General features: G+C 46.3%; 1 protein-coding gene across 1 annotated transcript in view; it reads left to right on the top strand.

Moving 5' to 3' along the window:
• Positions 1–13,765, top strand: part of DSCAML1 (DS cell adhesion molecule like 1) — a 324,128-nt gene that overhangs the window by 221,942 nt on the left and 88,421 nt on the right. The window contains exon 4 of the mRNA XM_039888022.1: positions 10,394–10,540. Coding sequence (XP_039743956.1) covers positions 10,394–10,540 — 147 coding nt within the window. The remainder of the gene's footprint in view (positions 1–10,393; positions 10,541–13,765) is intronic.

Genomic DNA, 13,765 nt, shown 5'->3' with positions numbered 1-13,765 from the left:
TGCTTTGCAGATGGTCACCCTCCTACAAGGTCTTCTCTCTGTGCCCACAAATCCCTGGCGTCTCTTTCTTTTCTTTAAGGACACCATTCCTATTGGATTAGGGCCCCACCCTTATAGTCTTATTTAACCTTAATTAGCTCTTTAAAGGCCCTCTCTCTCAATACAGTCACATTGGGAGTTAAGGTTTTAACATGTCATTTTGAAAGGGACACAATTCAATCCATAGCAGGGAGGATCTAGGATTTAGAGCCATCCAAGTTCCCGACTCACATGCCATGTGCCTTCCACTATGCTGCAAATGTCTCTGCAGGGTTTAGGGTGGAGGGCTCACAACTCTGGGATTCCAGAGTCTAAGGGGAGAAAAGGAGGCCTTGGCTTCCCTTGGGATTTTCAAACCCAGGTTGCCGGGTAACCCAGGGCCTTCGTCATCGGTAGGAGTACCAGGAGGGAATGCAAGGTGCTCTGCAGAGTTGAGCCCTCAATAGCTTCTTACTAACTACCCTGGTTCTGGAACCCCAGACAGGGCTAATTTCTACCAGCCCAGACGTACTGATCACCTCCACCTGCCCTGCCCCACAAGCACAAGCACAAGGGCCTGAGAGGAGTGAGTAGCCTGCCGGTGGGGGGAGTTTGTTCATTAGTCTTATCCATAGGCTCTGAGCTGCAGGCTGACCACATTGTTTTTGTAAATCTTTATTGGATGGAACGGAACTGGCAACCTTTATCGATTGGAATTTTTCTTTCGGAATTGGGAGTTTCCTGGAAACCAGTCAAGGCACTTGGAGGCCCTGGCATTTTGAGGGTGCCCCCAGGGAAACAGACTTAGACTATGACAGGCTAAGTATCTCTACTCTTCCAAGAGAGAGTGAATGGTTTTTCTGACCCTGGCCAAAGACTGATCTTGGTGGAAAGCTCCATGCATTCCTCCCCTCTCATCCCTCACCACTTCTTACCTCCTGTTGCCAACCGAGGCCTTCTTAGTGGCAGGGCGGGGCGGGGGTGGGGGGCAGGATGGTAGAGCAAGAAACACTTTGTTCAGCTTTTGTTTTTCCTGCTTCAGGAAGGCATCTGACTCCAGGAACCAAAAAGCCTCGTTTAAGAAATATCCCTAGCCAGGACCTGTTCATTCAATATAATACCTACTCCCTATGCACGTATTGTGGACTCATATGCCCTGTGCTTTTACACACTTCGTATTATTGTAATAACCCCTCTTTACACCTGAACAGTCCAGTGAATGTCACAACACTGTTTCAAAAACATTGTCATATGGACACTGCAGAAAAACCCCATGAGCTGAGCAACCTAGTAGTTAATATCCGCAGTTTGGGGATGAGAGGACAGAAGCCCAGAAAAGTTAAGAGATTTTCCTAAAGCTACACAGTTAGCAGGTGGCAGGTCTCAAGTCTCCCATTTCTGACTCCAAATACAGTGCTTCATACACTAACCATTGGAGTATACACCTTCCCAAGCTGCCAACCTCTCTCTGTCCCCTGTGATGTCCCATAGGCCCATGCAAGTGTACCCAACAGTAGACATGCCAGCACATGGACCTTGTTCCCTCCCAGACACATATAGCCACTTGCCCATAATCATACCTTCCTGCTAACACAGAGCACCTGGTCATGACAGAGTTTCTTTGCTCCCTAAGTCTGTGTCATTCCAAGACAGATGACTGCCTAATACCTCTGACCTCTTACTTCACAGCACACCAGCCTCCTAAGGAACATCATTCATTCATTCTTTCATTTAATAACTATAATGCTTCTTGAAGCAGTCTTGTCTCACCCTTCACACCTTTCTGTTCATCCATCACTTAGCCCTGGCTAGTAAGAAGGAAGCCTCCCCGAGAAGAAACAAGGGGCCAGGGGCCTGGCCACCACCCGGAAGGGATGGAAAAGTCCTCCTCACAGGAAGGGATTGCCAGAGCCCCCTCCAAAATGCAACACACACTCTGCTGGCAGCTGGGTTTAAGGAAAACAGCTGTAGATTTGTGTTCAGGAGACCCAGGCAGGAATCCTGGCTCTTCCACTCGCTAGTCGTGTGACTTGGATAAGTCTCTGCCTGAGCCACAGTTTTCTCATCTATAAAGCAAGAGGAGCAGCATGTGCTTCCTGGGCTGGCGATGGCACTTAAGGGAGGGAGCATGTGCGAAAGTGCCCAGCACGGTGCCTGGCCAATGGTGCTCACGAATTCATGCACCTTGGGGCATCTTTCTTGCTGAGTTTATAAAATGATTTAAGACACTTCACCAATTAAGCCTGGATCCTTCTCCCAACCCATGTCACACTGTACCCATGAGGTACAGGGCTGCAGAGGGGAAGTTTATAGCTGGACACAGGTCTTCCTCCTCAAAGGCCCCAGCTTTGGAAACCTCTGACAGCTAAGGGATTGAGCTTGCCTTAAGACAGCCAGTGATGGAACCGCCTAAGGCAGCTTAGTTTAGGACTTCTCTGTCCATAATAGAGCTCATTGCCACTCTGCCTCCACCACTGTACTGTACCCTTCTGGTCTGAATCTCAGCCCCTGAGATTCTCAGGTGATTTCATACTGGAACCAGTGACCTCTGTTGTTAGTGGTCTCTCCCACTGAGCAAGGGTAGCATTCTGCTCCAGTCACCTAAGGAAGAGGCAGGTCCTTGGTCAGGGAAGGACAATGGGAGGCCAGTCTCAGAAAGCTGGAGAGGCAGTATCTGTGTCCCTCCTTTTCCCTGATCCTGGCTACCCTGGGTCTCCAGATGTTTGAGGGGCACCTTGGAAGCATGGGGTCACTCCCTGCTGGGGGCCTCCCTCTAGAGATGACTCAGCCATAGTTTATGCTCCAGATTGCCAGACTCATGTCTTTGTTTACTTTCCTTTTGTCAGCTCCAAACTATCAGTCTTGCTTTAATGTCCCAGCCTGGACTTAGCTGAGCTGGGGAACCAAGACAAGGATCAAGTCTGCCTGAAGGAGGAGCAGTGGCCCAAACCATTGACGTGTGACAGTGGTATTTAGTGGAGAAGAGACCCCTGCCCAGTATCAGGGGGACCACAAAACAGGACTCTAAGCTGGAGGTCCAGCTGTCTCACCCTATTGGAAGTGCCTCCTCTATAGCCAGGATTCATTCATTCAACACATGTTCACTGAGCATCTATTATGTGCCAGCCATGTGCTGGAGGTGGGATACTAAAATAACCTCTTGCTCTCAGTGAGAAACACAACTTGTTCTGAAAACCAAAAGTCAGGGTAAAGAACTGGGCAGGGATATGGAACATAGTCCAATTTTAATAGAAGGGTTAGGCAAGGCCTCTCCAAGGAGCTGGCATTTGAGCTGAGTCCTGAACAAGGAAAGAGCATTTCAGGCACAGAAGGAATAGTCACAAGAAAAGCCCTTGGGGTGGAAATGAGCACATGCACACCGATTTTAAAAGCTCTCTAATAGATGATTTCCAAGGAGTCCTGCACCTCTGCCACTCTTCAAGCTAGGAATTTATGAATTGCTGGGAGAGAAGGAACTTTATAGATGATCCAATTTATTTATCTCACTCAATACTGAAATCCTCTATGCCAAGTGTTTCTTCAGCCTCTACTTAAACACCCTTGATGACAAGAAACTCACTACCTAACAGACACTTATTCCAATTCTTTATAATCTTGACTTTTAAATGTTTTTATGTTAATTGTGGTGAAATATACGTAACATAAATTTTACTATCTTAAACATTTTTAAGTGTTAAGTTTTAAGTCGAGTAGTGTTTCAGCTCAGTTTTAAGGTCAGTAATGTTTAAGTTCAGTTTCACTTTGCAAATATGAAACGCCATACCCGTTAAGCAACTCCCCATTTCCCCTGCCCCAACACCCTGGCAACCACCATTCTACTTTCTATCTCTCTGAGTTTGACTACTCTAAGTACCTCACGTAAGTGGAATCATACAGTATTTGTCTTTTTGTGACTGACTTATTTTATTTAGCATAATGTTGTTAAGGTTTATCCATGTTGTCGCATGTGTCAAAACTTTCTTCCTTTTTAAGGCTGAGTAATATTACATCGTATATATATATACATTTTCCTTATCATCCATCAATGGACACTTGAGTTGCTTCCATCTCTTGGCCATTGTAAATAACACTTCTATGAACATGGGTGAGCAAATATCTTTTCAAGACTCTGCTTTCAATTCTTTTAGGTATATACCCAGAAGTGAAATTGCTGGCTCATATGGTAATTCTATTTTTAATTTTTCAAGGAACTGCCCTACTATTTAATCTTGACTTTTGAATGCTCAAAAATAATTATTTTTAAAGATCTAATTGAATGTAGTAGAAACAATGATTAGCAATGGCAAGAGGTTTGCCAGATGTAGAAACACTCAGAAATGAGAGTGGTTTACTCTGAGGCTTCCTGGAGCAGGTAAATTTAGAGCAGGGATCTGACTTTTCTGAGTTGCTATTTCCACATGATTGAAATGGGGATAAAACTATCTTAGAGCTTTGGGAAATGTCATTCATTCATTCATTCTAGAAATATTTGTCAAGTGCCTATTTTGTGACCTCCACTGCTTTCACAGTGAATGAAGTGGGGAACCATTGGAGGGTTTTGGGCAAAAGAGCCACATGATGTGACAGGTTTTAAAGCATCGCTCTGGCTGCATGCTTCATTCAGTAACTTCCCTTCCCTTTCTTTAGATGCTGAATTGGGATCTGTCCAGTCCATGCATTCCCACAAACCCTCAACTCCCCCTCCTCTGCCCAGCACCCTCTCCCCACCTAACTGGTCCTCAATCCTCCTTGAGAGCAGAGAGGGAGCTGTACCCTTACAGAGGGCAGCTTCTCTCTTTATAACCCTTTGGGGCCACCAGAAGCCCCAATATTTCTTTCAGTTATCTCTCCATGGCTCCTGAAGCTCTGGTGGGTCTCCAAAGCCCAGCCCTCTGAACTTTTTACTAGAAGAAAAAGACAAAAAGATACTGTGGGCTCACTGAGGGCCTCCAAATCACCAAGGAAGGCCTCCTTTATTTCCAAGCCCCTGAGGAGGAAGAGGGAGAATTGACGGGAAGTCTGACCACACGGAGGGACTGAGAACCCCAGCAGCCCCCAGCCCTTCATCTCCCTGAGATGGAGCAACTTATATTCAAATTTAATCAGTGCCATCCACGAGCTAGGGACTTCTACAGGCAGCACTTCATCTAATTCTCCCAACAACTCTGTGACATGAAGTCATACTTATTACCTTCTAAAGGAGAAATGGAACTCAGCAAAGTTCGGTGCCATCATAGAGACATCAATTATCAGTGAAGGGGCCTTACAAGTGTATGTGACCCAGTGGATCTCTACCCTGGCTACTCATTGCATCACCCAAAAAGCTTTTCAAAAATGCTAATTTCCAGACCATAACCCCCCAAATTCTGAGTTTAATTTTAAAAGCTCCTTAAACCATACTAATGTACAAACAGTTAAAAACACATGCCTAATTCAACTCCTCCCTCTTTTTACAAATGGGAAAGCTGAGGACCTGAGAGAAGACTGGACTTCCCTAAGGTCACCTTGAATTAGTTTCCACGAGCTGCCATAGCAAATTATCATAAACCAGGTGGCTTAAAGCAACAGAGATGTATTGTGTCACAGTTCTGGAGGCGAGAAGTCCAAAATCAAGGTGAGGGCAGGGTGTGGTCCCTCTGGGGGCTCTAGAAAAAGATTCTTCCTTACCTCTTCCAGCTTCCTTACCTCTTCCAGTTGCCAGCAATCCTTGGCATTTCTTTGTTTGTAGATGCATCACTCCAACCTCTGCCTCTGTGTGCACATGGCTTTTTCTCTGTGTATGTGCTGTGTCCAAATTTCCCTCTGTTCATGAGGATACGTTATGTTGCACTTAGGGCCCACCCTAATCCAGTATGAACTCATATTAACTTGATTACATTTGCAAAGATCTTATTTCCAATAAAGTCACATTCACAAGATCCAGGTGGAAATTAATTTGACGGCACAGTATTCAAGCTAGTACATACCCCATCATTAGCGGCAGAGCCAGGACTGCAACCCAGTTTCCTAAGTCCCATCCTGGGCTTGCCCTACCACACCAGGTGGCTTGGCCCCTCTTTGTCCTCTTCCTCTCACTAATGGCTTCCATCGAGCCCCCTCCTCGCTTTCATTAGCCCCCGGCACTGATGACCACAACTTTCCTGGTGGAAGGACATTGTCTTCTAAATGTGGAATCCCAGAGAGCAGAGACCGGGTCCAAGTCTTCTCCATGGAACCCAGTCCAGGACATAGGATGCTTCATAAAGACTTGATAAACTGAGCCAAACTAAATTGAATGGATGAGTGCTCCTTCCTGAGGTAGTGAGGCTCCTACTGACAGAAGTAACCAAGCAGAGGCTGGTTGACTTATGAGAGGTGCTGTTATTCTAGGAGAGCTGGTCTAGCATAGAGCTTTGGAAGAACATAGGGAGTGGTCTGATGGTCTGGGCTCTACCACTTACTAGCTGGGTGGGTATTTAACCTCTCTTTGCTTTGGTTAGTTATAATAATAGTATCCATTTCAAAAGGTTGAGGGGATTAATGAGAAAATGTTTATAAAGCCTTTAGCCTAACATGTAATAGGTGTTCAATAAATATGCATCTTTTAAAAAAGGACAGGCCTACTCTAGATCACCAGGAAAACGGAGATGGTGAAACAGTCTGTAATATTTGTAGCAATAATGAAAAAGAAAAAAGGATTTGTTAACCACACGCAATAGCTTCCTGGGCATGGGCGTGTTTACAAATGAAACCTCAGTTGTTGATATGTCATGGTCAAGCAGTGTCAATGGCAGAGTCCTAGTCTTGAAACCTAAGGGAAAGGGACCCTCCGGTGTCCCCAGAGGGACACTATTGGCATCCAGCATCCCAGCCCCTGACCACTAATGACATTAGCACCCCGTTATGGTGTCCAACAAAAATGACCCCAGACACACATTTCCAAATGGTCGCAGGATGGGGGCTGGATGTGCCACTCTGTCCTTCCTCCAGCTGGACCCAGCCTGCTCCAGAAAAGAGGAGCCAAGATATGAAATAGGGGTTCCTCTAACAATTCCAGGGACGGCTGCTCTTGTTTGGGATGTGGAGTATGGGCTGCCAGACTTCCAGGACACCCTGCTGGAGCCAGCCTTGGAGACCAGCCATGTTGTGGAGCCCTGGCCCCTCTGAACCCCTACCAGCTGGCTGTGCCTCCCTCCCACAACACCGTATGGCACTCACTCCACAGGCCTCTTGCTCCTTCCTTCCCCAGCAGGCCCCATCATCTGATTCTCATCAAACATGCAGAACTGATGTTGCACAAGGCCCCCCCAGAGGGGATTAACATAATACCCCTGATTTCTCCTTCCCCTCACTCACTCTGCATCCCCCTGGCTGCAGCCTGCCTTTGTTTCAAGAGGAGCAATACACTGTGTCTGGAAACGTTACTGCAATTAAATATGCACAAGAAGGGGGGAAGGGAGGGGGAAAATGAGGACAATGAAGGATGTGAAACATCAGATGCGGCAGCTGCTTGTTGCTATAGAAACCCCAGCTCCCCACCACCATCATCACAGCACCCCTTCCCAGCTTCAAATTCCATTGGGGGCAAGTGCTTCGTGGTCCTGGGGTGCTGGAAGCTGCTCAATCACAGAGTCCTAGCTGTTCAGGCTGTGGGCTGCTAGGGTTGGTTTGGGGTCTTTCCTGTGTTTCCTCACCCCGCCACAACCAACGCACACCCTTGTCCTTCTGATTGTCAGCAACACCCTCCAGTAGTTCTGTGTTCTAGTCCCAGTTACATAATAAATGACGGGAAAGCTTCCTCATCTGACTTGGGGATGTCATAACATGGAGACATTATGGCACATTCAGAGTCTGATGGGGAACCAGGCTTTCTCTGCACTTCCTCCAGGTCCTCTCTGACTTCCAACAGCAGGGTTTGACTCCTTCTCACTTCCTTTTTGTCTTTTACCCATAGCACTGAGTGAGGTCTGCGTGCTGTGGTTTGTGTATTGAAGAGGGCGAGGTGGGGTCCACTAACTCCAGGCTCCAGCAGACTGGTAGGCTGCTAGACAACTGGGGGCATCTAGGGGAACCCAGCAAGATGGCGGTCAGCAGGGATCCATGTGACATCCCAGGGCCGGGCTCGTAGAGCCTGGTGCAGAGAGAGAAAGTGGCCTAGCAGCAGCACACTGACCCAAGACCAGGGCCTCTAGGTAACTACACGGAGAATGTTAGGCAGTAGTATGATGGGGCTGCCTCCCCACGCCCACCCACCCCCCTCCCCCCACCAGCAGGTGGATACAGTCTTAGGTTGGGGGTTGGTAGCCCTACTCTATTTTGCACTGGTTGGATAAGGCTGATTGTCAAATCCCCACCACTTGGCAAAGTGCTGGGCATAATAGGTCTAGTCTTATACAAAGATGAGTAGGAAGGAAAAAGACAGGAAGAATGGGAAGGAATGTGGGAGGAAGGGAAAATTAGAAGATGTGTCAATACCAAAGTTTATTAGGAAACAAGAGACCAGCCAGAGTGATGAAGTTATTCGAAACCATATTAAATGAATAACTATTAAAAAATAAAATGTTAAGACTGCTTAGCTTGAAGAAAAATCAAAGGGCACGGTAGCTGCCTTCCAATGTGTTGAGAGAGTATGTCAGTAACACAGGTTTAGGCTGGTTCTGTAGGGCTTCAGTGAGTGGAACCAGGACACATGGAGGCAGCTACCGGGAGACCAATTATGACCAAGAAAGATCTTTCTAAAAGTCAGAGCTATCGGCTTTGGAATGGGCAACTGAGTGAGGTAGTGAGTTCCCCAGCCAAGGAGATATTCAAATAATGGCTGGAGAACCTTTGTCAAAGATGTAGTTAAACACTTTCAGCTTTTTAACCTTGAATCTACAGCCTCCTCTGTTGGAAAGTGTCCTTTGGTGATGTTTCCTTCTCCAGATGCTGAGATCTTGAACTTGTGCTTAGAGGAGTGAGACTCCACAGAATATTACTAATAGGATGGCGAGCCAGTGTCAGAGCTCTTGTCATTGGTTGAGAAGGTCACTCAGCCCCCAAGTGGGAGGAAGCTGATCACTAAATAATAGGATCAGAAAGGCGTGGAGCCACCCAAAATGTTTCCCTATGAAAGCCTGACATTCCTATGTCACAGGTCCTTCCTGTGGGACCAGCATTACCTTCTTCCTCCCAGCTTTCTTTTAAGTCATTATTACTGACCTGATTCCAGTGCCCCCTCCTGGTGGAAGTGGCATCCTGGGGTCTCCCGCGCCTGCCTGGGGAAGAGGCTAAGCAGGTGCAGAGCAGGTGCAAAGACCCAAAGTTAGGTTTTCAGTCTCAGCCTGGGTCTTGGGTAGGGGGACACTGCCAGGAGCTTAGGGAGTCCGGAAGCCAAATACAAGCCCCTCCCCAACTCTCATTTGCACAGTCTCTCCTTTTAAACTTACACTGACTAGCTGGAGTTCAAGCTTTGCCTTAGGATCTTGGACAAGAGAATCCACTCCATTTCTGAGTGGAGTCTCATGTGAAAATCAGCAAAATGGGTGTACTACTGCCTTTCCTTCCTACCTCCCTGCCGAGTCCTGACAGTAAAAGACTGTGAAGGGGTGGGAAAAGTCAAGTATCGTGCTCGCGCCTTTGTCTGGCACAGAATGGATGTTTAAAAACTGTTGAATGATTATCGCGTATCTGCATCTCCATGTCCCCGTTCTTAGTGCAGTTTAGCCTGAATAATTGTTTGTTGAGTGAATAAATTATTAAAATTGAGAGAAAAGGATTGAGATTTATGTTTGACTCAGTGCAGAGGGAGAGCTGGGAGCCAGAAAGCCTGAGTTCCAGTCCACTTACTGGCTGTGTGACCTGAAAATGGAGATGACACCTCACACGGTTGTAAGAACAAATAAGCAATAAATATGAAAGATCTTTGCAAACTCTTATAAAGAGGTATGGCAGATGTGAGGTGGACTATAACACTAAGTGAGCACTTACTATGTGCCAAACATTATTATTTTTTAACCCTTATATCCATTCTATGAAGTATTATTTCCACCTCATTGTACAGATGAGGCTCAGAGAGGTTAAGTAACTTTCCCATGGTCACACAGCTAATAAGAGAAAGAATCAGATTGGAACTCAAATCAAGATCTGAACATAAAAAGCCCAATGTCTCTCTGTAAAACTCTGTAGCATTTACACTTAAAGGAATAATGACTGTAATTTCCATTTGTTTGCATATAGAAAGTCCGCATCTACCCTGCCTTCGAGGCTGCACCAACTTCATTCCTTATTTTCCCAATAGCCTTCTCTCCCTGAGCAAAAGTCCTACCCTGGGAGCAGGCCAGCTGCCAGCCCAAGTTGCTTCTGGTGGTATGCCCAGCCAGGGAAGTAATAGACCATGTCCTGATTGTGTCTCCAGAAAACAGGTTTTTTATTACTTACCACGGCGGGCTGTACATCTCTGACGTGCAGAAAGAGGACGCCCTCTCCACCTACCGCTGCATCACCAAGCACAAGTATAGCGGGGAGACCCGGCAGAGCAATGGGGCCCGCCTCTCTGTGACAGGTAGGCGAGAGGGCTTGGTGGGGAGGGCACCAACCCCTCCTTGGGATGGGGCTTGTCCATGCCATGGGCTAAGGAGTCTGCTGTGTACTCGGGGCACTCAGAGAAGTCAATTAAAGGACACAGGTACAGGAACTACCGGGGTAAACCTTGTCTATTTGGTTTGGCGGTGCCCTTCATATGAAAAAGCTTAACTCTCCTGAAGAACTAACATATCACCATTTATCAAACCATGAGAGTTAAGGAACCCTAATTCTCCTGAAAAATTAACATGTTATTTATCAAATAATGGGAGTTAAGGAACCCATCTTCTCTTTCTTTTTTTTTTTGCCTTTGCTGCCAGGAAGTTCATCAATAAAATCTGATGCTCAAACTTAATAATGATTAGATTAGATTGGATTAGATTAGATTGGATTAGGGAGGTTTTTTAATTTCCTTATGTCTCTAAGTATTTTTGAAGATTCTATTTTATCTATTTATGTGTACATTTACATCTTTTGTTATAGTCCACCTCACAACATTTGAAAATAGGCAGAATATAATTTGTAAACAAAAATATTTTTAAATTAAATAAAGAATTCTTATTCTGGAGTGATTGATCATAGCTTCTTAAGGAGGGTTGGAAGCTAACATTTATTGAATCCCACTGTGCGCCAGAAGTTTAATTCATGTGTTTTCAGTTAAATACCTTAATAGAAAGTGTGCTGCTCTTTCTATTTCTACAGGTGAAAAAAAACAGATCTTAGGGAAACCAAGCAACTTGCCCCAACTGTTTAATCAGTGGGAGGCATAGCCAGAATTCAGGCTCTCACCCCAGCTTCCAACCAGCTGCTGACCCCCCATGGAAGGGGCCAAGTGAACACCACACACATGTCCCAGTCATAAAGAAGAGCACATGGTCCTCCTCAAAGAATGCTTGCTGAAAAAGTGCTTTTCAAATTCTTTCAACAGCAATCCACAGACGTTTTGTCATAATCTCTGCAATGCACACTGGCGTTTCCTACCGATATGCATTGCAATGCGCTCTAATATATTCTACTCTACTCTATCCCATTTGAATTTATCTAAATGCTGGTTGCAACTTCACCGAATGGATTTTACAACTTCCTAACAGTTTGTGACCTACAATTTGAAAATCTCTGCTCTCGAAGAGTTGGGATTAGAGTGGCTTTTGGAAGGAGGATGAACTGATAGAACTCCTGGGTTTGGAGACTAGACCCATCAAATCATGCAACCTCTCTGGGCCTCTGGAAAAGAAGCCCTAGTAGGTGACTATTCTGATTCTGCATGCCTCTGACATCGTATGGTATGGTGAGGACTACCCTGACCAGCAGATGACGCTTCCCAGGATCCCCTCTCATTTGCCTAATTCATTTGTAAGCAAAACCAGGAGAGCAGGAACCAGGAGGGCAAGGATCAGGGTCTCTGATTCTTCCTTGTGTCTCAGTGCCTGGCTCCATGCCTGGCACATAGTAGGTGCTAAGTAAATATTTGTGGAATTAACCAGTGCCAAAGGAAACTGTGTTGTCACTGGGGAGGACATGAGGCTGCACTATTCGGTCCCAACTTCGTGGCTAGACTTTGGAATCTGGCACCCAATTCTCAAATGTGTCAGAGTGGTCCCATTCCAAATTATAGGGACTTATTTATATGGTGCTTTGCATCTCATTTGCCTACTGCTCGTACAATGTGGGAAAGGCACAGAAAGCCCACTCCTGCGGCCCTGCTCCTTTCTCCTGTACAAATATTTAGCCCCTTCATTCTATTAATCTCACCTCCACTTTAGTGAGGACTAGGCTAGTGTCCCTCAAGAAAAGACACTCTTTAAACTGGAGGATATGCCACCCCTTCTCCTTCTGCTCTTTAGTGTCTACTAACTGTGAGAAGAAGAGGTGGGTGAGCAGAGAATAAGAGGTGGCACCAGGAGCTTCGGATGGATATAAAGCCCAAATAGAGAAACATAGAAGGATAGGAAGGTACTCAGACTGATAAAAAGGGAGAGGCACAGGCATAAGGAGAGAAAGACAGAGGAGATGACAGAGCGAAAGGGGTCTAAAAGAAAAAGAAGAAAGCTGAAGGAAGGGAACAGAGGGGAGCCAAGGAGAAGGGCCTGTTGAGTGACATAGGCCCTGATGTGACATGATGTGATGTGATGTGACAAGGCGATCTGCAAGCTGCTTGTCTCGGCAAAAATGCAACTGATACTGGAGCAAGGCAGTGCAGAGGGGAGTTGGCGGGGTGGAGAATGCATGTCAGGGGAGTTGAGGCCTGAACTCAGCCTCCAGCCCCACAGGCCCCTCCACTCCCAGAGTCGAGGGTGGAGGTCGGTCCCAGGGAGCATGGGATTCAGCTGAGATGTTTCACTCTTTAGTGACCAGAGGCCAATGAGCTCCTGGGGCTGGTGGCCAAAAGGTGTGGTTCCTCCCTGGCCAAAAGCTCTGGGCAAGCAGCTGGAACCCAAGGATGGGGAGAGGTAGCTGGGGTGTCCTGGCAGAGGTACCTAGTGGCTGAGGGAGTCTGAGCCAGGCATACCTCCAAAGAATGATGACTGCCCCTTCCTCTCCCCAGGCCCAAAGGCAAGAGGAACGGGTGAGAATACATGTGGCAGTGGGCTGTGGGTGGTCATTGGATGAGGGCCACAGTCATATCTGAAGTTTCTTCAGTCCTCAGGATGTGTTCCATAAAGTAAGAGGGAGGGAAGGAGGAGGGAGAAAATGAATCAGGCCATACTTTCCATCTTAGCCTCACCACTCACAAGCTGAGCAACCTGGCATAAACTAAACGATGTCTCCAGACCTCGGCTTCCTTCTCCATAAAATGGGAGTGACAAAAAGTGCACCTCATGGGGTTGTTTTGAGAATTAAATAGGGTACTGGATGCAAACAGCTTATGGGAGTGCCTGACACAGGGAACACTCAATAGAGAATAGCTGCTGCTTTTGTTGTTGTAGTTGCTATTGTTGTTCTGTTGTTTCTGCGTTATTATTTCAACTACGTTTGCAAAGTGTTGGGAGTGAGGCAACTTTCATTTTCCTATATTTTCCAAGGTAGAGGAGGCAGTTTCAAGAATAGTCTGAGTCCCCTAAATTACAACCTAATAACACGTATTCGTGCATCTAGGTACTTTTTTGAGTATACCAAGTGCTTTCAGGTGCATTAACTCTGTAGAATAGGCGTTATCATCCACATGTATAAAGGAGAGAATCAGTGACCAGAGAGCCTGAGACCA

The sequence above is a fragment of the Pteropus medius genome, unplaced genomic scaffold (assembly GCF_902729225.1).
Source record: "Pteropus medius unplaced genomic scaffold, Ma_sr-lr_union100, whole genome shotgun sequence".
Classification (NCBI taxonomy): domain Eukaryota; kingdom Metazoa; phylum Chordata; class Mammalia; order Chiroptera; family Pteropodidae; genus Pteropus; species Pteropus medius.
Note: the sequence above shows the minus strand (reverse complement) of the source record. Positions and strands in the feature narration are given on the sequence as shown.